This window comes from Ictidomys tridecemlineatus, chromosome 5 (assembly GCF_052094955.1).
Source record: "Ictidomys tridecemlineatus isolate mIctTri1 chromosome 5, mIctTri1.hap1, whole genome shotgun sequence".
Taxonomy (NCBI): Eukaryota; Metazoa; Chordata; class Mammalia; order Rodentia; family Sciuridae; genus Ictidomys; species Ictidomys tridecemlineatus.
Genome location: NC_135481.1, coordinates 195,465,087 through 195,490,403, shown reverse-complemented (window position 1 = coordinate 195,490,403; position 25,317 = coordinate 195,465,087). Strand labels below are relative to the sequence as shown.

The 25,317-nt window shown below is 57.7% G+C and overlaps 1 protein-coding gene across 33 annotated transcripts in view; it reads right to left on the bottom strand.

Moving 5' to 3' along the window:
* Positions 1-9,627: 9,627 nt before the first annotated feature.
* Positions 9,628-25,317, bottom strand: part of Zmynd8 (zinc finger MYND-type containing 8) — a 97,764-nt gene continuing 82,074 nt past the window's right edge. For 22 of the 33 annotated variants that reach the window (XM_078052004.1, XM_078052007.1, XM_078052015.1 and 19 more), the window contains 7 exons: positions 23,334-23,414; positions 21,795-21,873; positions 19,862-20,101; positions 18,385-18,545; positions 17,434-17,500; positions 12,578-12,661; positions 9,628-11,079 (listed from right to left, as the gene is read on the bottom strand). In XM_078052004.1, coding sequence (XP_077908130.1) covers positions 10,940-11,079; positions 12,578-12,661; positions 17,434-17,500; positions 18,385-18,545; positions 19,862-20,101; positions 21,795-21,873; positions 23,334-23,414 — 852 coding nt within the window. In that variant the 3' untranslated portion in view covers positions 9,628-10,939. The remainder of the gene's footprint in view (positions 11,080-12,577; positions 12,662-17,433; positions 17,501-18,384; positions 18,546-19,861; positions 20,102-21,794; positions 21,874-23,333; positions 23,415-25,317) is intronic. The other 11 variants (XM_078052013.1, XM_078052018.1, XM_078052016.1 and 8 more) reach the window with 3 other exon arrangements.

The window sequence follows — 25,317 nt, the reverse complement described above, 5'->3', positions numbered from 1 at the left end:
GTGGGGCAGATGGCAGTCCTCTATTCCCATTCTTCAGGCTTCCAGATACATTGGTCTCTTTCAGTTGCAAAAGGATAAAAATCCAACTTCAATTGGCTGAAGCTGAGAGAGGGAAGAGAGAGAAAGAAGCCTCCGGCAACTTTAGTTGATACCTGTGTTCAGGTGCGGCTGGATCCAGGTGATCAGTGACTTTGTCCTACCTGCTTTAATTCTCAGGTGGGCTAGGCTCTTCCCTGTTGTGGCAAAATGGCTCCAAGAGCCTTTCTTCAAAACCACGCAGCCAGAAAGAGAGCGCCTTCTCCACAGTGACCCAGGCCTGGGCTGCACCTCACTGGCTGAGCTGAGTCGGGGGTATTCGTGGACCTGAATTCAGGGTTGGGTCCCCTGAGATCAGAAAGTTGGAGAAGGCTAGCCCTCCCAGAGGAGAAAATCAGAGTGACATATGACTAAAAGAACTGGGGACAGAGCCCACCAAGGTGGGAGGTCCAGCCAACTTCCATTCCCACGACAGGACTCGACTTTCCCATAGATATGAGATGATTCTAGGACCCAGCGACAGGGCCAGGGGGTGACATCTGGGGAAGTTCTAAGGACGTCACAAACACTGTCACTCCTGGGGGGGACCCAGCAGGCCTGGCTCCCCATGACTGGATACCAGCAGACATGCAAGCCCCTGTGGGTGATGACCCCAGGTGTTACCGACTGGCCAAGGTCTGCCCTGTGCCGACGGGAGCTCCCAACGAGGATCTGTGGCACTGGAAAGCCTCAGCACGCGGGAGAGTCCCTGGTGGCCTCTGAGCTCCCTGGCGTGGGTGCTCTGGGTCCCTTCTCTGTCTCCGTAAACTCATCCCAGAGCCTGACCCATGGTAGACAGGACAGGAGGACAGGAGAGCAGGCCACACCCACGGGGCATTTTAGTGAATGCAGCGGTCCATAAGATGGTGTCACCTGGTTCCACTATGGCCACGTGACAATGAAATCACCTAACACCACCTTCTCAGAAGGCACGTCTGTCCTCAAGTGACACGTGACTGTATAAGTGGAATTGTGGTCACATGGGCAACTGGATGGGTGGATGGCCGTCTGGACAGATGGCTGAGGGGTGGCCCATCGTTGGGTGGGAGGTGGGTGAGGGGCGAGGTGACTGGACGGCTGGAAGATGGCAGAACATCTGGGCGGGTAGAGGGTGGTGGATAACCATGTCTCGCAGGTGGTTGGGTGGACTGTGGGTGTGGGGTGATCGGATGGACCATCGCAGGGACAATCAGACAGTTGCATGGTGCATGAGGGCATGGCTGGAAGGAGGGACAGATGGCCACCAAGGTCAGTGAGTGGACACGTGGCGAGGTGGCGGGGTGGGTGGCTGTGAACGGAGGGCCCAGGAGGTGACGCTCTCTAACGCTGCCTTGAGCACCTGGCTCGGGCTCCTACGGGCTGCCTGCTCAGGCTTCTTCCGGGATGAACCGAGGCTCTTACTGGATGGACTGGTTCCTGGCTGGAGAGGAGACAGAGCAGAGCCGCCCAGATCCAGGGAGGGAAAGTCCTGGGTGCCCCATCTCCCCACGGCCCCCCTTCCACAGGCACCATGTGTGGTGACACTCTTTCCACCCGCCCTTCTGCTAACACCAGAGCTCTCTCTGGGAAAATACAGTCAATTACTTATTTAAAAGACTTTTTCACTTAACAGGTGCCCATTTCAGTCGAGCACACAGGGCCATTTTGGGCAAAACAGATGGACCCTCCCCTTAACGTTGAAGTCGAACTCCCCGGGTGTGGGCTGCTTTTTTGTGGCGGTGACCCAGGGTTGAGAGGTGGCAGTGCAGCCTTGACGCGTCTGAGCTAGGGTTCTGGATGATCCAGAGCTGCTGGAAGGGAAGGACGGCGTCCTTCTCGTCTCTGTGGTCTCAGTCCCCACCGTAAAGCAGAACTTCGTGCACGTTGGGTGGACGGGTGTGGGTGGCACATGGATGGACGCATCCCTGAAGAGAGAGAGACCGATGGTTGGCTGAATGGACCAACAGACGGATCACCGAGTCCAGGGTCCCAACCTGCCCGTCTCTCCTGTGTCCCTTGCGGCTCTGCAGAACATTCTAGCAGTAGAGGAGGTCGACCCTTCTGGACTTGCCTCTCAGAGGTTCCGAATGACTCCAGATCTTCCAGAGAAGCCCAGCAGGATGGAGACCCCACAGATGTCCCCAGACTGGCCTCTGGAGAGGAAGCAGGGACTTGCCTGGCCGAGGGATTCAGAATTCAGAGAGCTGTCTTGGGGATCTTTTTCCCATTACAAATGACAGAAACTAAGTGGCTTAAAACAGACTTCCTTGGCTCGTTGGACTGAAAGTTCCGGGAATGGGTGACCTCAGGTAACCTGCCCCATGCAGAATTCAAGACATGTCCCTCAAATCCACCGTCTCGCCCTCCATCCTAAATTCCGTTCCGCTCCTTTGGTTTCGTCTGTGGGTCACAGGGACACACTGAGAGGAAGCTGTGAGGCTGTAACCCAACCAGGATTTTCAGTGCTGAAGCACTGTCTGTCCTTGCCTGGGCTGGCCTTCAACTTGCAGTCCTCCAGCCTCAGCCTCCTGAATCACTGGGACCACAGCATGCGCCACCGCACCAGGCCCTCTCACGCTGTCTTCGAGGTGCATCCGTGTTGCTGCAAGGGCCAAAGTTCCTTCTGGGTAAAGGGGAATTGGGGTTTAAAGCGCTGGACGGTGTTCCTGGTGCTTTGAGCCTAGGTCGAGGCAATGGTTGCTAAAGCTGTGCTTACCACTGACCACCAGGGGGCAGTGTAAGCCCATAGCTAGCTGGCGCTGCCCTCAGATGCCCCGAGGAGGGACCAAGACACACACCACCCTCTGCCAAGTGTGTGTGCGTGTGCTGGGGGACTGCAGGTCACACACCCCCCATGTGTGTGCGTGTGCGCGTGTGCTGGGGGACTGCAGGTCGCACACCCCCCATGTGTGTGCGTGTGCGCGTGTGCTGGGGGACTGCAGGTCACACCCCCCCATGTGTGTGCGCGTGTGCTGGGGGACTGCAGGTCACACACCCCCCATGTGTGTGCGCGGGTGCTGGGGGACTGCAGGTCACACACCCCCCATGTGTGTGCGCGGGTGCTGGGGGACTGCAGGTCCTGTCTTGAACAGATTCCCAAAGTTTCTCCTTCAGGCTGTGCTCGCTGCCAGGATGGCTCCGATGCGATGGCAGCTCCATGGACGGCCTGTTCAGGCCCAGGAGTTCCCGTGAGGTCCCTTCTGCACTGACCGGGCCTCAGCTTCAAGAGCTATCAGGCAGCCCGCAGGGATGGGGAAGGAGGGGCCTGCCCTCTGCCCAGCTCCAAACCTGGGCCCCCCACGTGTGTGCGCGAGTGCTGGGGACTGAGCCCAGGGCGCTCTAGCCGGGAGCTGCGCCCCGACCTTCATGTTTTTTATCTTGAAACAGGGGCTCACTCAATGTCAACCCTCCCACTGGCCTCCAGGGTGTAACAGTAGATCAAGTGAGAAAATGTGGGGGTTTACTTTGACATCCAGATGTTTCTGGAGGACGGCACTAATCTGACGCTGGACAGTCACTGTGTTTAAAAGTCACCGTGAACTATGTGGCGAGCTGGTTACGGGGAGGCCACCTCTTTGCCCTGCCTGCTCCCACTCGCGGGTATCTGGGCCCACAGAACCCCAGGTCAGGGATCCTCCTGGCCACCTGTGTGGCCAATGAGGGCACAATCTCAAGCCCGCTTCTAACCCTCAAGAGCACCTGCCACATGCCAGGCCCTAGGCAAAGCCCTTGCCCACCTTATCCCCCGCCTGGAGAGGAAGAGCCCAGGTGGAGCGCCAGCCCTTCCCTTCCAACCTCAGGAGCTTCCCTCTCCAAACCTGTTTTGTAAAATGAGATGACAGCGGAATGGCCTTCCAGCGTCTCTGCCAGCCCGGAGTGCCCCCAGACATGGCACTTACAACAGTGGCTTTCAAACCTTTGGGCTGCATATGACAGCCAGGCGCGGTGGCCACCCTGCAGAGCCAGCTGCTCGGGAGGCTGAGGCAGAACAAGCACTTGAGCCGGGGCTTCAAGGCCACCTGGACAACATCGTGAGACCCGAACTCTTTAAGGAAAACAAGAATATATCCTGAATATAGCAATAAACCAGAAGAAAAGATCGCATTAAGACCCAGCCTAACATGTGTGTATAGATAAGCGCCAGTGTGTACACAGCATGCACACGGTTAAGTATTCCACAAAGCCACGCCCACTGTACCGCTATACACATCCTGCTGCTCCACCCTTGAGTTTTTAATGATGCAGGTCACAATCTTTTACATCAGTTTCACAGACCAGGATTTGGAAAACACCAGTTTCAAACAGGCGTGGCAAACGAGCTCATCCAAGGACTCCTTGTTTTTATAAACCCCGTTTTACAGAGGGGGAAACTGAGGCTCACAGGAGCTGCGGCCTTGCAGCTGGAAGGGGGCGGGCTCAGCCCCTGCACAGCACCTGGTGACTCAGGCTGCCCACAGAGAAGCTTTACGCTCCGCACACTATTTTTTCAAGTTTTAACCCAGCTGTATGAAACTGGGGAATTTAACTCAAGATCGAAATTTTCAGACAGGCCCACGCCTGTCATCCCAGTGACTTGGGAGGCTGAGGCAGGAGGCTGGTTATGGGGGAGGATTGAGAGTTCAAAGCCAGCCTCAGCAACTCAGCAACCCTGTCTCTAAACAAAATACAAAATAGGGCTAGGGATGTGGCTCACAGGTTAAGTGCCCCGGGTTCAATCCCTGGGACCAAAAAAAAAAAAAAGTCTAAATTCTCAACTTTTCTAAAGTAGAAAAGGATGGTCTGGCGCATCCCCCTGCTGCCTCTGCGCATGCTCACCAGGAGCCCCTCCCCCGCCCCCAGGGGACTGGCACTGGCTGCGCTCTCCTGTTGGCCACAGTCCCCACCGCCGGGTCCTGGGAGAATGGCCTTGGCAGCCCGTCTAACTCCCCACCCGGTGTCTCTGTTATGTCCCCAGCATGTCCCCAGCGCCAGAAACTGCTCAGTGAAGAAAGTGCCTAATTAGTCACTAATTAATTTGTAGTTTTTAAACAAAAGCATCTCCAATGATGACAGAGATACTGTAATGGTTAGGAGCAGGCATTTAGAGAGAGAGAGAGAGAGAGGTCAGACTGGATTCAAGTCCAGCTTGGCTGTGTGGCCTCAGACAGCTTGCTCAGTCTCTCTGGGCAGGTCACGAGGATGCTTTGAAATCAACTACCTGGTGGGCAGGAGATGTGCACCCCAAGGCCACACCACACCAGTGCACGGCACAATGACCAATTCCCTCCCCTTGGGTTCATCAAGGGGAGTCCAGGTCTTTCCAAACCTAGTAGTGCTCAGCTGGCCCAGGATCCGCTGTCCGCTGGGCCAGGGGCAGCAGTTTGGTGCAGTCATGAAGAGCCCTGGGTCAGATGGCAAAGCCTGCCGCAGGGTGAGGAGAACTGGCTGGTTCAACGCCAGCTCTCCCTCCGCTTCCGCCCAACCTTCCTGAATTGAAGAAGCCAAAGTCCTGGATTCCTTTCAGCCAGGGTCTGGTGCTCTGCCAGCTGCCAGGCAGCTGCAGACACTGGAGACCGGCATTTGCTACTAAGCGAGAAGAAGGATGGGGGTCAGGCAGGGGGCAGCGGCCCTGCCTGTGGGACCGCAGCAGAGGTGTCCTCTACAATGGGACAGTCCCGCCCGTTGTGGGAGGAGCTTGGGGAGTTCTGCTCAGGGGAGTCCAAGGCCACCTGATGAGGCTCAGCGGCCTGTCCAGCCACTGGGGCCTGGGATTCTGCAGCCTCGGGCAGCAGGGCTGGGAGACCTGGACACAGCCTGGGAAGCCTGCTGCCAGCTGTGCAGCTGAGGACTGTCACCAGATCTAATCACAGCGACCAGAGGCCGCTGCTTCCCATTCGCCTTCGCAGCCTCCATGTTGGTCACCCGACGGGGCGGCACTGCAGGAGGGAGACCCCGGGGCTCCCACCAGCCTCGCCGACAGTGCTGACCCGACGTCAGTGCCTCCCCTGCCACTGGCTGCGTGGATCCTGCTCCCTACAACCGACCAGAGACCTCAGGGCCCGCAGGTCAGCCGTCACGGCTCTGTCCACGCGAGTCCTCTGGCTGGCACAGCCTCCACCTACGGAGGTGGCAGAGCAGAAGCGGGATCTCACCTTCCCGCCATCCTCGCCGTCAGCAAGTGGGAAGCCCGGCTGGTTCCCAGCACACCAGTGCACGGCACAATGACCAAACCGGCAAATGTTTATGTGTGTTTTATCACAATTCCAATTAATAATGTAAAATGCCTCCATACCAGCCGGGCGCGGTGGCACTGGCCTGTCATCCCAGCGGCTCAGAGGGCTGAGGCAGGAGGATCGTGAGTTCAAAGCCAGCCTCAGCAACAGCGAGGCGCTGAGCAACTCAGGGAGACGCTGACTCTAAATAAAATACCAAACAGGGCAGGGAGGTGGGCCAGGGGTCGCTGCCCCTGAGCTCAACCCCCTGTACCGACACTGATGCCTCCATATCATTTTATAATTTAAATGAGCGAATGAAACACAATAAAGTGTTTAGAAAAACAAGCCAACGCCTGTGCCAGCCTCCTGCCCTCTTTGGGGCACAAAGGCCCAACATTCCCCCTGCAGCCCGCACCCTCCCGCTGCGCCCTCACCCACACCCCACCCCAATTCCTCCTCCCCGTCTCATGGGCCTGCCTTTGCTTCCTGAAAAATGTGGGGCCACCTCAGGGCTTGCAGGTTGTCTCTCTTTCCACCTGGATGCTCCTCCGCCAGGTCAGTGGCTCTCGTCGACCCTCGCTGCCCCTCAGGGTCATCGGAGCAGCTCTCAGAAGGCCCCCGTCAAAAGACACCATGGAAAGGGCCGATGTCCTTGGGTGGTTTCTTCCCAGGGAGAACTCTGGCTCAATGGAGACCAAGACGCACCTGTTTTGTGCTCCACCCTGTCCCCAGGGCTCGCCTCAATAAGCAGCTGTGGCCAGTATCCAGGAGTCCCATCACTCGGTTCTGTGGCTGCAGTTCCACAAGTGGCCACCAGGTGGCAAGCGTCAACTACATTAAAAAGTCACCTCTAGACTCTCTGGTCTGGGGGTCCCAGCGGGTCCCTGGGAGGGATGTGGCCCAGCAAGGTCCCAGCAGCCTCCTCCGGGCTCACCATACCCCATCGCGTCTTCACAGAGTGAGACGTTAGGTGGGCCCAGATGAAAGTTACAGGACCTCCAGCCCTGCCCCCTCTCCACCACGCACTGACCCTCTGGTGCAACTGCCTGGGGCAAGACTCCACGGTACCCCCAGTGTGACAGGTGTACACAGGCTCCTGCTGTGGGTCTGTGTGCACACGCCACCATCAGAGAACCGCAGATGCTCTGGAACTGTACCAACAAGGAACCACAGCCAACGACAGTCAAGGTTTTAGATAAAAGGGCAGGTCAGGCACTACCATTTGTAAGAACTGGGAAAGATGTCTGCGTTTGTTGGAAATCGCCAACCCAGGGACAGGCGGGAAGGACACTGGAGGGAGCCAGCTGGAATGGAAGGGCTTGATACTGTGGGCCCTTGTGTTTCTTGAACTTTTAGTCAGGCGACAGAACTAGCTAGAACAATAAATCGTAAAACTAAAATTCACTGTGCCAGCCATGGACAGGTGCGCCAGGCCCAGAGGCGAAAGGCTTGGCCCGCTGGGGCTGAGACAGTGGGGGACGGCGCCCCATCTCTTGTCCCCTGGGCCCCCTGGCCCTACGGGCTCCAGCCCACCCCGCCTTACTGACCTTCAGGATGAGGTGACAGAGAAGGGGCACATGGGCACCCGTAAAGGGAACTAACAGTTTCTGAGTTTGGATTCTGCCCTTTGGTCACTTCCTTGGGCCTGCTTCCACAGCAGCTGGGCGGAGGGGGCATGGACTACACTCTCAGGTGGCTCCCAGCCAAGCATCAAGGGGAAAACCACAGCCCACTATGTATGTTACAGACCCCGACTAGAGCACGGTGTCTCCAAACCGTCCCTCCAACGCAGCCTTCTTGCGGTCCATCAAGCCCATGAAGCTCACAGTGCCCCGGTCTGGACCATTTCCTCACCTACTTGCTCTCCCACAGCCAGCTCTTCATTCAGGTCTTGGCTCAAACATCCCCTCTGCAGAGAGGAGGCCGGATGGTTCCAACCGGGTAGTCACCTGCGCCTCTTGGTCCTCCTCTACACCATCCCCCTTGTCTCCCTTGACAACACCAGCCCATTCTCTGCTTTTCCGGGGCCCATAAGTAGAAAATGTTCCCATTGTTAGGTGGTTGGGGAAAAAATATTTTGCAATAAACTGAAACTCAAATGTCGGTCTATGACACTTTATGGTTTTTGCCACGTCCACTTATGGTCCCCTTTTGCTGCTTTGGCCACAAAGCCTGACACTCTGACCCTTGGTGGACTTGAGGATCCTGCCTGCATAGATTCACTCCATTACCTTCCTGCGAGCCCAAGGGAGAAGCCCACAGGCCCTTGGTCCCTCCTCTACTTCAGTTGCTGAAATCCCAGCACCTAGCAGGTCCCCTGGGAATTGCTGCCCCACGACTGGATGACTGGTTGTCACCCCAAGGGAATGCAAGCTTGGCAAGGGTGGGGACATCCCACCTCCCACCCCAGTGCCCAGGCAGTGCACACATTTGCAGACCACTCAGGAACTGACACGGCACGCACCTTCAAACGGGGGCCTTGGCAGGAGGGTGGCTGGGGTGGAGATCTGGGGACCACTGGCCAGAGCAAACACGGACCTGCTGCCCAGAAGATCAAGTAGCCTCAGGCTCTCCAGACTGCTGCCCTCTCCCAGGCTTGGAGCATCAAGGCCAGCAAGCCCACGGACATCCAGGTGGCTCAGGTCTCCAAGGCCACAGAAGCCATCCCTACTGCCTCACGCCTTCCTGCAAGGGCTACTGGTGTCAGGTGCCTCCCTGTGGGGGTTGCTGGCCTCTCAGGCCCTCCTCCTGTGTTTGGCTGCAAACATGGACAGCCATCCCCACCATCGGGAAAACTGCAAATTCGAGGACGACCAAGCCATTTTGCCAAAACAGTTTAATTAAAAAAAAAAAAAATGTGAAGAATCTGAAAAACCTGGGAGGGAGGGGGGAAAGGGGGAGGGAGAGAGGGAAAGAGAGAAGGGGGGAGGGAGGGAAGGGGGGAGGGTAGGGGGAGAGAGGGAGGGAGGGAAGGGGGAGGGAGGGAGAGGGAAAGAGGGAGAGAGAAGGGGGAAGGAGGGAAGGGGGAGGGAGGGAAAGAAGGGGGATGGGAAGGAGGTAGGAAGGAGGGAGGGAGGGAAGGGGGAGAGGGAGGAAAGGGGGGAGGGAGAAAAAAGGAGGGGGAGGGAGGGAAGGAGGGGAGGAGGGAGGGAAAGAGGGGAGGAGGCAGGGAGGGAAGGAGGGGAGGGAGGGGAGGAGGGGAGGAGGGAGGGGAGGAGGGGAGGAGGGAGGGAAAGAGGGGAGGAGGGAGGGATAGAGGGGAGGAGGCAGGGAGGGAAGGAGGGGAGGGAGGGAAGGAGGGGAGGAGGGGAGGAGGGAGGGAAGGAACCCAAGACCACACCGTGCGACTCCACGGGCTCAGTCACAAAGAAACACCATCTTCAAAAAAGATATTTAAGTTTAATACAAATTTTATACAAAGAAAATGTGAAAAAATACTTCCATATGCTAAAAGCAATTATGCTTCACAAATAAGGCCAGCTAGGCTATTTTTTTTTTTTGACAACTGCAATTCACAAATGTTCTTTCTCTCCTGCTTTCTTCTAATATCTGTTCTTCTTTCTTCTCTAATGTGGGTGGCTAGCTGGAAACCGTACAGCCAGCATCCTCTTATCAACAATGAAGAGAAAGTAAACGAGACTAAAATGTACAACAGAATGTACTGGAATGATATCGTACAATTAATATTCTCATATACATACATCACCTTTTGCTTTGATCAATGCTTTTTGTTTTACACAACATACAAAATGGTACTACAGCTTACGTAGTGTAACAGACAGCATGGCGGTCTTGCTTTCTCATACTGCCACTGTTTCATGCTTACATAAAAACGCAGAGCTCCATCATATAAATAATACACACATGCTTCCTCGGATGCACGCTCCTCGGTGTGCATCTGCCTTTGAGTTCCTGCTTCTAGGAGCACAGCATCTCCTCCCGTGGGTGAGTGAGTGTCCAAAGGAACCACAAACAAGAAAAGGTTTCTCTTTGCTGCCGAGTTGAGTTGGTGCCGAGCTGGGCAGGGCTCACTAGCCTCCGAGCATCTTCTGTAAACAGGATGTTGATTTTCCCTTTTAGGAGCCACCACTTCAGCCACACAGAATAAACGGCCCCTGCCCCATGGCTCCTGGTCTGCAGAGCCTGCGTGGCAGGACACAGTGACGTGGGCATCCGCAAGGGGCCACTGGCCTGGCGTGCCGGGTCCCCACGGCAGAGCTGGGCTGGAGCTCCTGACCCAACCAACGTGCTGTGGACAGACACCGGACAGCGCTGGCTTCCCCAGGGGCCGAGGGTGAGGCCCGTGCAGCAGCAAGCCCAGGCCCGGCCAGGACCACTGTGCCCCCGGCCCGGCCCAGGAGCGCGTGCCCCGAGGGCGGGCTGCCCGTCCGCCTCCGCAGCCAACATTCCTTTCGTTGTTGGGTGTTTTTTTTTTAAACTTGTTTTTCTTTTTTTATAAGTTAAAGTCGATACAAATATAAAAAGGGAAGGTGCTCTAGGTCAGTGACATCCACAAATTGTACAGTATTTACACCTACAGCAGCCGCCCCTCCCGCGGGCGCTCGCGAGGGCCTGGACGCGTGGGGGCTGCCCGCGGCGCCCGCAGCGGTCCTTCTCCGCCTCCGCCGTTTCCCATTTTCCTGGTGCCCGCGTCCTCCCCGTGGGACGGGCGGTCTGGTCACAGCTTGCCCCTAGTCCCAGAAGGCGTCGAGCCGAGACTCTTTCGGGATGAGGCTCTTGGCGCTGGAGCCGGCGCCGAGCTCGGAGCGGGCCGACCCTCGCTTCTCTTCGCCGCCGCCCCAGCAGCTGGACTTGCTACTCCGGGAGTGGTCTGCGGGGGGAAGGCACCGGTCAGCACCCCTGCCCGCTCCGCCGGCCACGCGCTCTCCCAGCCGGGGAGCCACCTTCGCCTCCCCACCCCCTACGATGGACGGTCCAGATCCCGCCACGTCCGTCTCCCCCAATCTGTGGCTCTCTAGAATACAGAGGTGGAACTTAGGACCTCTACTTAGGAGTTTTAGGACTTAACACAGCTGGCTGCAAAATCAGTAGGGAGTCAAGGATGAAGATCACTGGGGCAGGGCTCAGTCGCCCAGGAAGACTGAGCCAGACCTGTACCCTCACTAGGGCCCGGGCACCCCTGCGTCCAGGCTCAGCCGGGGAGGCAGGCCCTGGGGACTGGCGGGCAGAGTGCTTCCCCCCGCCGCCGTCCTCGAACCTATCTAGAGGCAACTGGAAAAATAAGACCCATGACCAAATCACAAGTGTCCACCCAAGGGGAGGATCATAACAAAGGACAACTGTGGACCAGAGGGCTAAGCCCACCTGGACGCACAGGCCCAATGGGGGGTCTAAAAAGGATGCAGAACCAGAGCGAGACCTAGGATGGCTTCAAGGACACACAGACACAGCACTAGGAAGGAAGCTGAGTGACAAGCAGTGACAGAAGAGTCAGAGAGGAGCCAGTGACGGCCCTCCTCCAGCAGTCCAGCTCTGCAGGCTCCGCGGCCAGCAGCCAGCTCCCGCGTGCCTCAGGTCACTTACCAAGTTACTACGTTCAGGCAGATTTTTTTTTTTTTTTAAGCATTCTTGAGGTGAGGGGAGGACACTGGGCTGGAAGGGGTCGTGGATCAAGCTTAGAGGCAGAATCGGGTGGCTGAGGAAGGGACCCTGCTATTACCTAACGGGGCTGCAACTCTTAGCGCCTAGCAAGAGGCACGTGAGGTAAGCCTGGAGCTCTGTTTCTGGAAGACAAGGGGCAGGAGGGTCGGATGGCAGGCGGGTGTCACCAGGAGAGAACTTATTGGCAACTCGTGTGGCCGGCCAGAAGGGGGCAGTGTTGTGGCGGGCAGAAACGGGGCTGGGGGTGGGGCCTTGATCTTCTGGCCCCTCCCCACTAGGCGTCCCTGCCCTTGGAGCTCTTCTGGAGCGTCCCCAGGGGGTGCCGCTGCTGGTCATCACTACACATGAGAACAGTCCCACAGGGCAGTCACCCTTGTGGCTCTGGTGACAACTGGGACCAGCTGGGGTCCTGGAAGACCCGGAGCAGGGGGCCGGGCGCAGCAGGGCCAGTGGATGCGGCCCACCGGCCGCGGAGAGCTGGTGTCTTGGGATCAGATGGAGGCTGACCCTCCAGAAGCCCAGCCCAGCCGGCTCTCGCCCTAAAGCAGCTGGGCAGTGCCCTCGAGAGGTGCCACTAAGAAGAAAGTTGCAGAGCGAGGGGAGCCCACGCGACAGGACAGGAGGACACGGCCACAGAGAAACACGGACACACACAGGACGAGGCTTGGTGAGCCGAGCTGGCCGCGGCTGGACAGGGTCATACTTACACTTCTGGGCGGGGTAGTTGGGGTGCGGCTGGTGGTCTGTGGTGGTTGGGGTGGAGGCAGGCTGCTTGTCACACCTTTTGCTAACTGAAGAGACACCAAGGCAGCTCAGAGTCGGTCCCGGCCGGTTCCGCACAACCCCCGAGGGCGCTAGCTGCTCCTGTGCTCCCACCCGGGCCACTGCGGCCTTCAAACACATGATCAAACCCCAAGAGGACCACTGCACACAGCACACGCCACAGGCGGGGGACAAGGTGCATGGTAATGGAAAGCCACCGGCACTTGATAAGCCCCAGGGTGTCCAGATTTTGAAAGCAAAATCCTCAAAACCACCTGCTCTGCTAACGGCCTAATCCAACAAGGAGACAGGCAGGCGCTGGGCGCCATGGGAGGAAGGAAGCATCCGGGTCGGTGAACACAGTGGTGACCCGGCCAGGCGCAGGGAGGGGTGGAGGGCGCTGGAGAAGCTGGGGGCAGGGGCCAGGGTTGCAGAGGGGCGAGGCCACTGCTCGCCCACAAATCAAACCTGCAGCCGAAAGAGGCGAAGAGTGGAAGAAAAGGGCCTCAGGGACATAGCTGGCGTGGTCAGGAGTTTGGTGGAAAAAACTGAAAATAAGATGGGGGGGGGCGCCTCCAGGGGCAAGGAAGCCTGAGAAGGAAACGGACCCCACCACCCCAGGGACTCCCCGATGACCCCACCACCCCAGACCTGCAGGTGGCCACTGTCCCTTCAGCTTTGCAGACTCAGATGGACAAAAGGAGACTTGACCACGGTTACAGAGCAGATGCTCCGGTCCCCAAAAGGGTATGACGGGAAGGAGGGGGAAGGAGATGGGGGTCAAGTGGGGTCAGTGGACGGTGCCTCCAGCGGCAGCACAAGAAGAGGGGGTGTTGAGGACATGGCCTGCAGGGTAGCCCCCAAGTAGCAGCCTAAGTGACACTGGAGGAGGAAGTCACAAGAGGACCTCACCCTTGCCTTTTGTCTAAAAATCAAATCAAGAAATGGAGGTACAGGAGAGGATGTTAATAAGAACCAGAACCAGCAGGAGACGGCTGGGGAGAGACCCCGGCTCTAGTTCCTATTCCCCTCTGTCGGCCCGAGCAGCTGCTTTAGGTAAAATCTTTTTTTTTTTTTTGTATTGAGAGACATGGTCTCACTAAGTTGCTGAAGCTGTCCTTGAACTTGTGATCCTCCTGCCTCCTCCTTCCAAGTCACTGGGATTACAGGCCTACGCCACAGCACCAGGCTCGGGTGACGTCTTAAAAGATGAACAGGAGAGGGGCTGGGGTCGTGGCTCAGTGGTAGAGCGCTCGCCTAGCATGCGTGAGGCACTGGGTTCGAGCCTCAGCACCACATAAAAATCATTGTGTCCACCTACAACTAAAAAATATCTATTTAAAAAAAAGAAAAATATGAACAGGGGAGGCCTATGCCACCTACCAAGGGAGCTCACGCCCCTACTTAAACCTCTCCTTCCACAGGGACTCCTCAGTCCCCCCCCACCCCCGCACAGGTACTGGAGACAGCTCAGGTGCCCCCTGCACGGTCCACCTCCTGCACGGTCCACCTCCTGCACATCTCCCATGCACTGACCAGCTAGCCAGATGGGTGAGGGGGCTGGAGATGAGAGTCTTGCTGCTCTGATACAACTCCTCAGCACACGTGGCTTTGGGAAGAAATGAGCGCGCTCAGGTCTGCAATCCCACAGGGCCACGGCCCATGGCCCTGCTGCTCAACACGCAGATGTCACCAGTGCCCTGGCGCCAAGTACTCCTGTCCTTCCATTTTGACAGTGAACCCTCTGGTTAGTACTCCTCCTCTGCCAAAATACTTTTTTTTAAATTTTAAAATTAAAATTAAAAAAAATTGGGGGGTGAGGGTGTTGGTGGGGCTGGGGACAGAACCCAGGTCCTCATGCATACAGGGCAAGTGCTCCACAGTGGAGCCACACCCCTGCTGCCCTTGCCCAGTCCCTTTCCAAGCCGTAAAACGGGGGACCACATCTCCTTCAGTGTAGTCCCAATCTTCACAAAAAAACACCTGGGGGAAGGCCCCTGTAGACATGGAAGTCCTATGAGTCACACCCCCAGCCCTTTTCTATTTTGAGACCAGGTTTCACTAAGTTGCTTAGGGCCTTGCTAAATTTTGAAGCTGGCCTTGAACTTGTGATCCTCCTGCCTCAGCCTCCCGAGTCACTGGGATTCACAGGTGTGGATCACTGTACCTGGCAGAGCTACTGTTAAGTCAACTAAAGTAAAATATGAAACTCCACTCCTAGTCACAGCTTGAGGGTCCCACAGCCACAGGGATTAGTGGCCACCAGTGTGCACAGTGCAGACACGGCCTTCAGGGTACAACATTCCACCGGCAACGCGGGCGGTGGAGGAGGGAGCACGGAGAGAGAGAGAAGCGTATTTAAGCGCCTAGGGAAGGAGGCAGCTGAGCGGAGAATCTGGCTATGACAAAGGACAAGAAGCAAGAAGCGGTCAGACGCTGAAGGTGGCCAGGAGGGAAAGACAGAGTGTCCCCCATATCACACGGAGGGCAGCAGGAAGGACAGGTGGGGTCTGAGAGGGAGCAGGGAACGAGGTGGCCTGTGCAGGGCGGAAGGGGGGCTGATGAAAGGGGTTTGGAGGGAGGATGGGGCGGATGAGGAGCTGTGCTTCTGAGGCCAGCGGTCAAGATTAAACGGGCCATGGGACAGATCTGTGGTCCTGGGGAACTTCCTCCAGCTGCGCCGAGGCTCGGGTGCAGGTGAGGAGTCACAATGCCTCGCTGAGAAAACAGAAAGGCCGGGGTGCCCGGGTCCTCTGAGCAAGACTGTGGCTCAGGGCTGGACCCGGACACCAAGCCACGCAGGCCATGTAGGAAGAAGGAGCAGGGGAGCGGGAGGAGGCGCACACCAAGACCAGGGCCGCGTCTGCGGTCCCTGTGACTGAGCCCCACGCGCACGACACTACCACTTCTGACTTCCAACAGCAGTACTTTGGTCTGGGGTCACCTGAGTCCTGGCTCGGCAAACACTCTCCAAGTGACTCAGACCTCCGGGTTGGCTTCTCTGGGCCTTGCAGGACATAGCGACTTCTCCCCCAGGGACTGGGCGTGACCAGGAGTGCAAGTGCCTCCTGTCCTTCGGGAAGCACCAGTGAGCACTCCTCTGCCATCCTCGATGCGCCAGAAGGGGCTTTACCGCCCGGCTCAGGTCCCCCACTGGCAGCAGCCACAGGCTCCCAAGTGATCTTCCTTTCACTTCCCCAGATCCCACGATGCTTCAGCCCTGCACAGCCCAACGCCTGCTTCTGCACTTCCAAACTCATTAGCACACACCCACACACCCACACACACCCTCCCATGGGTTCTGTGTCATCTCAGGCCTGCTTTCGTGCTACCACGGCTGAGCGAAGCAAATGGACAGAGACCACGGAGCCTGCATTTACTCTCTGACCACCTACAAAAAGGCCCTCCAGCCCTGACCACTCTCTCCTGGCCACCGTGCCACATGCCATCCTTATTCTGGCAGATCCCACACACACAGCGTCACGAGTCTCCCCGGGCCACCTCCGTCAGCACCTCGCAGATGCAGAACCTCTGAACGGCACCGGCTGTGGGCAGCAGCACTCTCCAGCCTGGCCCTCCTCATGCGCCCCCTCGCTCTGTCACACCCACAGTCCCCTCACAGGCTGCTCAGTTCCTGTTTTAAGCTCATTTTTTTTCAACTTCGATTCCAAAAGAAGCTTTTATCATTGCAACTCGTTCAAATTACCGTCATGAAAGCCAAGCTGCAGGGCGATATTCTGGGGCTACCACGCCACTAGACCTGAAGTCGCTCTGGCTCTGTTCTGAACCGATCCGAGATGCCGTGGCATCTTAGTGCCACGCTGTGCCATGACTGGAGGTTCCCTCTGGGGACCACAAGGGAGCATGAAGGGCGGTGCTTTTTTTTTTTTAATATTATTTAGTTGTCGATGGGCCTTTATTTTATTTAACGCGGTGCTGAGAATCGAACCCAGGGCCTCACACAGGCCAGGCTAGCGTTCTACCGCTGAGCCACGATCCCAGCCCCAGGGCGGTGCTTTTTTGACGGCACTTCAATCAAATCCAAGGCCAAGTTCACATCCTCCCTAGACTCACTCCAGCCACTCCACCATCTCCACCATCCAGTTCCCACCGGCCCTTCCAGGCCTGGCCTCTGGGGAACCTTGCCCACCTGACCACAGACACTGCTTCCTCTAAGCGCTCGATGTGCACAAGTGACATTAAGTATGTGCTCTCCAGCTGAAGAGAACCAGCAGGCAGAATGGCCCTGGGTGAAAGGTTATAGGCAAGAACCCTGAACTCAGCAAGACGGTCCTCAACAAGCCAGGCCTGGGTCTGAGCCCACCTGCAGTGGCCAGAACTGGTTCAGGAAAGTGTGGGGAAAAGACCACGGGGCCGAGAGAGAAGGGCAGCCGGAACCCCAGGAGAGAAACCCACACGGCTCAGTCCCCAAACAGCCTGCCAGAGGGATGATGGCCCAGAAACACGCCCCCTCCACACTGTCTTCACCCCAGGACCCTCCGGAGCTGACTTTACGGGGCTCTGCTTACCCTGGCATCTCCCAGGGCAGGACCCTGTGTCCAGATAGTGTCACGTGGGCCCCGGGAAACAAAACGCAGGTAGATCCTGACCAGCGCGGAGAAGTGCGGGGAAACCGCCTCGCCCAGCCACACCCTCACCCCACAAGCCCGCCCAGCTGAGGCACCCCAAAGATCCCTAACAGCCTGAAAACCACGGCCCTAACCCTGGCTCCCTGACAAGATGGCTCCCAACCTGCCCACATGAAATGAAAGCGCCATTCGCCCACCAGGGGGCGACATACCAGAGCCTTGGTTGGAGCCTAAGAGAATGGAGGAGGGCGTCTCTCTGGAGCCAGAAAGGTCGAGGGTCTAGAAATACAAAGAAAGATGGACTCAGGGCACTGGGGCCAACGGAGCCCCCCAGGGAAACCCAGGGAGTCCTGGGCGTGCTCACCGCTCCCCCAGGGCATCTCAGTGCCCTCCACCTGGCGTGGTCCGCGGGGCCGAGTCGGACAGGTGTGCGCACACCTGTGCTCTGGCTGCCAGACTCCTCCGGCGCGGGGGTGGCCCCTCCCTAGCACTCCCGTCTGAGCTCGAGAACCTTCCCCGTGGCCTGCACCCGCTCGCTGGCTGACCGACCCAACCCCGCACAGGCTGCTGCACCACAGAAGGAGAAATGGATCCGCTCACGTTGGAAGCCTCTTGGGAGGCAGTACCATCCCCGAGACCAGGGTCTCCACTCATAATCTGACGATGACGGCCAAGTCCACAATGACTACAGACATGAAAGATGATCCCTGTGCCCCCTAAGATCGATGTCACGGGTACAGTCCATGGGGGATGAGCGGGGGGTGACCTTCATGGTCCAATGGGGCAGCGCCAGCCAGACGTGGCGATGGCATCTAAGTGAACTAAGGTCAGATTTAAAAATCTGACGCTCGGTCTCGTTCGCCTTCCTGAGTACTCCACAGCCGCAGGGGCTACTGGCAGCCACAGTGGGTGGGATCATCCCCATCACGGAGTTCTCCTGGACGCGCTGCCCTGAACTGGGAGGGTCCCGAGAGCAGCGGCCAGGTCCTGCACAGGCCAACTCGGCCTCGCCTTGTGGCCCGTCCACGGGGGCACGCCCTCGGCCCTGTCTTCTGTTCCAGACAAACCCAGACAGCATGGGACTTTGGTGGGTGGGACACACAAGGGCAAGGGTCTTTGACACAAAGGGGGGGTGGCACCGGCCAGGCACGGGGGGTCCTCACCGAGCTGCTGTCCTTGCTCTTCTCGGCTGACGGCTCCTTCTCTTTGGAGGCGCTGGTGGCGTCCGAGGCGGCTGGCTGGGCGCTGGAGGGGCCCCCCTGGGAGGGCTTGTTCCCAGTCTCTGCGTTCACCTCTGCATCCGCTTCCTGCTGAGGGGCAGTGGCTGGGGACAGAGGGGAGACAGGGAAGCCATGGGAAGCCAAGCACAGTGGTTTCAGGCCCCGCGTGGAGCCCACTCTGCGCCCCATGGCGCCAGCGGTCAGGCCCCACCCGGGGTCCAGTGCAGACCCAGAGAGGCCAGGCACCCAGAAGTGTCCGAGTCGGGTTCCGTGAGAGCGCCTTGGCTTCCCAATCCTCAGCGACTCAGCCAGTCACTGTGGAAGGGAAGCGTGTTCTCGGAGCTGATGACCCCTGTCCTCAGGAGCCCGCCACGACTTGGAGGCTGGTCCTCCACAGCCCTGGACACTGGTTTCTGTCTGAGGCAGGTGGCAAAGACCCGTCAGAGAGCACAGAGCTTCTGAGGGCGGCGGGGACAGCGGGCGGCGGACAGTGACTCATATCAACCAGGCTTCACCGCGCCCCAGAGCCGCAGGACAGTGTGGCCAGGCTGCAGGGCCCACCAGGGGCACCTCACACTCCAGACACCAGCGGAGTGCCACGGAGTGCCGCGGAGTGCCACGCACGCCACGCAGCAGGAGTCTAGAGACTGCGAGAAGACATCCCGGGAGTCGGCCACCGGCTCTTATGAGTGACGTCTCGTCAGCACACAGCCTCAGATGTTCACTAGGGCCTTCAGGGTCTGCCGGCCCGGGACTGCCGCTTCTCAATCAGAGTCACTCACACGCCAGCTCGGCACGTTTTGCCAGACAGACAACCTTGTGGTTTTGATATGATATTTTCAGTGAATTCTTTGAAATGGAGACTTTTGGGGGAGGGGGAAGTGCTCCGGATGGCACCCAGGGTGCCCAACCACAAGCGGCACCCCAGCCCAAGACTTTCAATTCCAACCCCAAAAAGCCAGAGTCCTTGGCCACAAAAGCCAGCTCTAAAGATCCACTTTTGAGGCGTTACTGAAAAGCCCACGAGGCAGTCCTCCCTGCTGCGGCTCTCGCCCGAGGCCGGCCTGCTCCAGCTGGGGAGGGCTCCCGGCTGCTGCGGCGGCCTCAGCCACACAGGCCGCACACCTACACCCGGGCCCCCACGTAGGAATCCCCGTCATTTAGAGATGGGGTCTATTCTCACCCCCAAAACAGGACCGACCCGAGTGCTGCTGACACCGGGAACGGCCCGCTGTCTTGGGGCTGCCCTGTGCCCCGCGGACACCGAGGACCCTCCCCGCCCTAAGAGAAGACCAAAAGCCCTGCCCAGAGTCGGCAGCCAGGCGCCCCGCTCCCGCTCGCTCTCAGAACCCACACTGATCGGCCAACCGCCCTCAGCGCGGTTAGCGCACCCCACCCTGCCGCCCGGGGTGCGCGCTACCTGACTGGGTGCAGGACTTCATGTGCTCGGGCCAGTGGGCCTGCTGGCAGGGGTAGTCGCAGTAGCTGGTGTTCCAGCAGCAGTAGAAGATGGCCTCCTTCTTGCAGTGGGCACACCACTGCTTCTTCTTGGTCTCGTCCACCGCCTGCTGCTTCTCCAGCTCCAGCTGCTTCTTCACCTCGGCAATGAGCCGGTCCCGCTCCTGCTCCAGGCTCTGCCGCATCTCAGCCATGGTCAGCTCTGGGGGAGGGGCGGGGGCGCAGGCTGCATCACTGACCCCGGCTGGGACACAGGGTGGCTGCACCCCCACCCTCAGACAGGCAGGGGTGTGAACCCCAACTTGGAAAGGCCCCCACCAGCTGTGTGACTCTAGGCCCATAACACAGCCTCTCTGAGCCCAATCATCATCTGTAAACCGGGAATCTGCCATTCGGGCCTACAGAGCCACAGGTGACAGTGTCCGGGAGGTCCCCAGTATGGAGACAAGAGGAGACCAATGGTGATTCTCCACCCCACAGGATGTCACAGGAATTCCTCAAACAAACCCTTCAAGTAATTATTAGCATAGACTTTGTTTCCCTATCAGACACTTACACGGCTTCTACTATCCGCAGGTGTGGCTCGAAGCACTTAATTAATTTGTGGAACCCTTCTAATAATTCTGAGGGCTAAGGACTACCATTCTCTCCTCTCCCAGAGGAGGAAACGGGGTAGAGCAGGGCCTGGGACTCAGGGGTGTGTCTTGTGGCCCTAGATCCGAGGCACAGAGGAACTCCGGGGCTGATCACTGCGCTAGGACAAGTGTCAGGTCGCCCAGTAATGAGAGTTCTCTAGGTTTACATCAGGCCGTCAAGACCAGTCACTTGAGAAAATAAGTCCACCTGCAAACCATTTGCAAGTGACCTGGGGAGAAATAAAGGAAAATGGACCATTGTTCAATTCCTGAAATACTCTTTCTGAAATTTGAAAATTTTTCAGAAAAATTGATCCCTTATAAGGAAGACAAACACAGCGGGGAGCTGGGGCGCAGGCCCGTGATCCCAGAGATGGGGAGGCTGAGACAGGAGGATCCAAGTTTCAGGCTAGCTCAAGAATGTAGCAAGGCCCCCATCGATTTAAAAAGACCCTGTATCAAAAATTAAAAAATAAAATAAAAGGACGGGGCTGTGGCTCAGTGGTTGAGTTTAATCTCTAATACTCTAATAAGGGTCGGGGACAAAGAAAACCACCACGTGGTGGCAGATCTGAGCCTCCCAGCCACCCAACTGACACAGGGACTCAGGATACACCACAAGCCACTGAGATTCAGAAGGCACAGCTGCAAGCCCTGGCCCACGCCCTGTGAGATGAGGGGAATATGCAAACCCAGGAAAACCTGGGGGAAAGTGTGTAGCCCCTCGCGGGCTCCCCGTCCAGCCCAGCTCGGACGCAGCCCCCTGTAAATGTCAGCCCCGGCCCAGGCCAGGGCTGCTCCCACTCTCGGGCAGCCTGTGCCCGCCCGTCCAGCATCACCCTGTCTCTGCCTCTGCCTGGCTTGTGCCGAGTCTTTTTGGCCATGTACCACGTGGTCCCCGTCTCCTCTGGGAGCCCCGCTGACCCTTCTCAGGAGACATCTCCTCGGATTTAATCACTTTTCTCCGAGCTGGCTAAGGCGATTCCTAAAGCAGCCCCATGTGGGGGGGTTCTGTTGTACCCAGATTTCAAGTGAAGAGACTGAGGCACCAGCAAGTTACGGAGGAGTTAGAAGCTGAACCACTGAAGTCGGTGACCGTCCTCGGTAGCCTCAAAGGAAAGCAGGGTTCCCACCAGTGACCTCTCTGGGTGAGCCTCCCCAGGGTCGGTGTGCCCACCCCCCTCAAGCACACAGAAATGGCGCATCCCACTGGCCCAGCGTGGACTCTGTCCACTTCTGGGCCCAGCAGCTGGGACCCACCCAGGTTGTGCTTCATCTCGGAGAGCTCCTGCTGGTGCAGCCACTGCAGCTTCTCGATCTCGATCCTCAGCCTGCGGATCTGGAACGAGAAAAGCAGGTTCCGACAAGGCCCTGAGCGGGTCCAGCTGCTCCCCAGCAGGCCCCAAGAGCTCAGCCCCTCCTGACCGGAAGGAAGGGACTAGAAAAAGCCACTTAGAGAGAAGGACCAAGTCCCCCAAACAACACATCAAAAGTCTGGACAGAGGCGGGCACAGTGGCGCACGCCTGTGATCCCAGAGGCTCAGGAAGCTGAGGCAGGAGGATGCAAGTTCAAGGCCACCTTGACAACTAAGCAAGACCCTGTCTCAAAGTAAACAGAAAGGCTGGGGTGAAGCTCAGTGTCACAGCACCACTGGGTTCAATCCCCAGCAACCCAAAAATAATTTTAAAAAATTTGCATTTTTGTCTAAGAAAATTTAATAAAGGTAGCTGTGACTTTTCACCTAATAAAACATCCTGGTGGAATCCATGAGTATTCATCTGAAATTCCAAAGCCCAACATCTCTGAAATGAAAGGGTATCTTGGGGGGAGGAGGATAACCCCGATTTGGACCAAATTGATTTAAAGGGAAGAATAAGCTTGGACTGAATTGATCTGAGGGTTTTAGTCATCAAGCGGTTTGGTCACACATGACAATGCCAATGTGGACTCACTTTGGTTGTCACAAGTGAGGATCACTACTGACACCTAGTGGCTAGACACCAGTGGTGCTGCGAAGGACAGCCCCCAGCACAAAGTCACAGGGGCTGAGGTTGAAAACTTCTGATTTACCCTCCAAGGGTGAACAACCTCATTTCAGTGCCAAAGCCTCATGTCTAGTGGGCGGGGAGGGGGCTGGATATCACCCTCCAAAATGGGAAAACAGGTGCGGCCCCAATCTGACGCTCACCCCCAACCACAGGTGGGTTCCTTCAGAAACTGCCAGGTCCCCCTTCTTGCCTGAGCAAAGCCAAGAACTTGTCAGAGGCTGTGCATGGGACTCCCCACCTCCGCCCTCACCCCTCAGGACTCCGGAAACCCTGCCACCTGCACTCCACCTGGTGACCTGCGAGCTCCTGGCCCAGGCTGTCCTGGCCACACGCTGCCCCGGCCACACAGCCAGCAGCGCATTCTCCAGGTCTATCGGCCAGAGAGGGAATTCTGCAAACTACACTAGAGAGTCCCTTTCCCAGGGGACAGTTGATGCTCAGCAGAAGTCTGAGGCTTCCCTGGGCCACCTGAGAGTTTCTGTGTGCAAATGCCGAGATCTCAACTGCAGAGAGGCCTACGGACAGACCAGGCACTGATGGTCTTCCGTCTCACCCACGGACTGACTCCGGCTCCGATGGGGCTATCCGTCACACCTGGCCAAGGGGCACAGCTGCTGGCTGGGCATCGGGGAGGAAGTAGCCCGCCCACCCCTCAGACGGCAGGCCCGGGGCCCGGGCAGCCATGCACCACGGCACCCTTAGAGCAGCCTCTAAGGTCCAGGGCCAGTAAGGAGTCCTGTCACCTCTGACCTCAGCGATTGTGCTTCCAGTCGTGTTCTTGGAAAGGTCGTTGTATATTTCTGTCATCGTCCCTTTTATGGCATCCATCATCTGGAAGGTAAAGACAGACCATCCAGTCACCATCGGCGGCTTCTCCAGGCCACAGAACTAACATGACGTGGAGAAGGCCGCCGTGACCGTGTCCCGCCCAGTCCCTGGTCCTCCTGCCCTGGAGACTGGTCCTCGACTCATGCTAGTTCTGCACCCGCAGACTGAGCCGGAGAGGCCCAACCGGCCCACAGGTGGGTCCTGCCTCACACGGCAGGTTTGAGGGAGAGGGGGTCTCGTGGCTGCTGTTGGGTTCTCTCTCCCTCTCTCTCGCTCTCTCTCTCTCAGGGCTGGGATTTTCCCGGGGCTCGTGCAGAGCAGGCAAGTGCTCTGCCGCTGACTTACACCCCAGCCCTGATTAATTCTCCTTTTAAAAACACGTTTACGAGGGAAGCTGAGGCAGGAGGATCACAGGTTAAAGGCCAGAGAGGGAGGCCCTGTGTCAAATTTTTTTAAAAATAAAGAGGCTCAGTAGTAAAGTGCCCCTGTATTCAATTCAATCCCGAGAGAGAGAGAGAGAGAGAGAGAGAGAGAGGAGAGAGAGAGGAAAGAGAGGGAGGGAGAGAGAGAATCCACAACATACCATGTAAACTGTATATTGCAATTTTATTGAAATGTAAATTTATTCATTTTTAACTTTTTTAAGTTGTTGCCAGACCTTTATTTGGTTTATTTATTTGCAGTATTGAGAATCAAACCCAGCGCCTCACACATGCCAGGCCACATCCCCAGCCCCTAATGCAGTGGCTTTTAGGGACTGAGGGGCCAGGGTCATAGCTCAGTGACAGGATAGGTCCACAGCATGTTTAACAGGCACAAGGGCCTGGGGTCAGTCCCAGTGCACGCTCAAACATGCACACAAAACACCAATGGCTTTTAAAATATTTGAAGTGACTCATTCATCACTATAAATCAATTCCAGAGCATTTTCATTACGCTCCAAAGAACGCCCGCTCCCATGAGTCTCCACCCCTCCAATGTCCCATCCTGCACCTCCCAGGTCTCTGACAACCCTGGCCCTTTTCTGGTACTAGAGGCTGAACCCAGTCAGGGGCACTTTGTGGATTCCGAGCTCACCTCCGAGCTCACCCCCAGTCCACTTTATTTTTTATACTGAGGCAGGGTCTCGCTAAGTAGCCCCCGCTGGCCTCAAACCTGTGCCCCTCCCGCCTCGGCCTCACACTGCTGCGGTCACAGACGTGCCCAGCTGTCCATCAAACCCCAGCCTGCCCTCTACCCTACAGGTTTGCTTAGTCCCATCCTTTCCTGTAAATAAACTTGTGCAACACGCAGGCCTGGTGCTGGCTCGAGGCCTGCCCACCTGCAACGTCTCATGCCTCTGCAGCTGCCAGGTGGACTTGGCCATTCGCCATTTTAATGCCCTCAGCCCGGGCACTGCCTGCCTACTCCATTCCCATCCTCTTTCCCTTTAATGAGTCTCTCAAGGCAGCGGGGAGAGAGGGAGAGGGAGAGGGAGGGAGAGAGGGAGAGGGAGGGAGGGAGGGAGGGAGGGAGAGAGGGAGAGAGGGAGAGGGGGAGAGGGGGAGAGGGGGAGAGGGGGAGAGAGGGAGAGAGGGGGAGAGGGGGAGAGAGGGGGAGAGGGGGAGAGAGGGAGAGAGGGGGAGAGGGGGAGAGAGGGAGAGAGGGAGAGAGGGAGAGAGGGGGAGAGGGAGAGGGAGAGGGAGAGGGAGGGAGAGGGGGAGAGGGGGAGAGGGGGAGAGGGAGAGGGAGAGGGAGAGGGAGGGAGAGGGGGAGAGGGGGAGAGGGGGAGAGGGGGAGAGGGGGAGAGGGGGAGAGGGGGAGAGGGGGAGAGGGGGAGAGGGGGAGAGGGGGAGAGGGGGAGAGGGGGAGAGGGGGAGAGGGGGAGAGGGGGAGAGGGGGAGAGGGGGAGAGGGGGAGAGAGGGA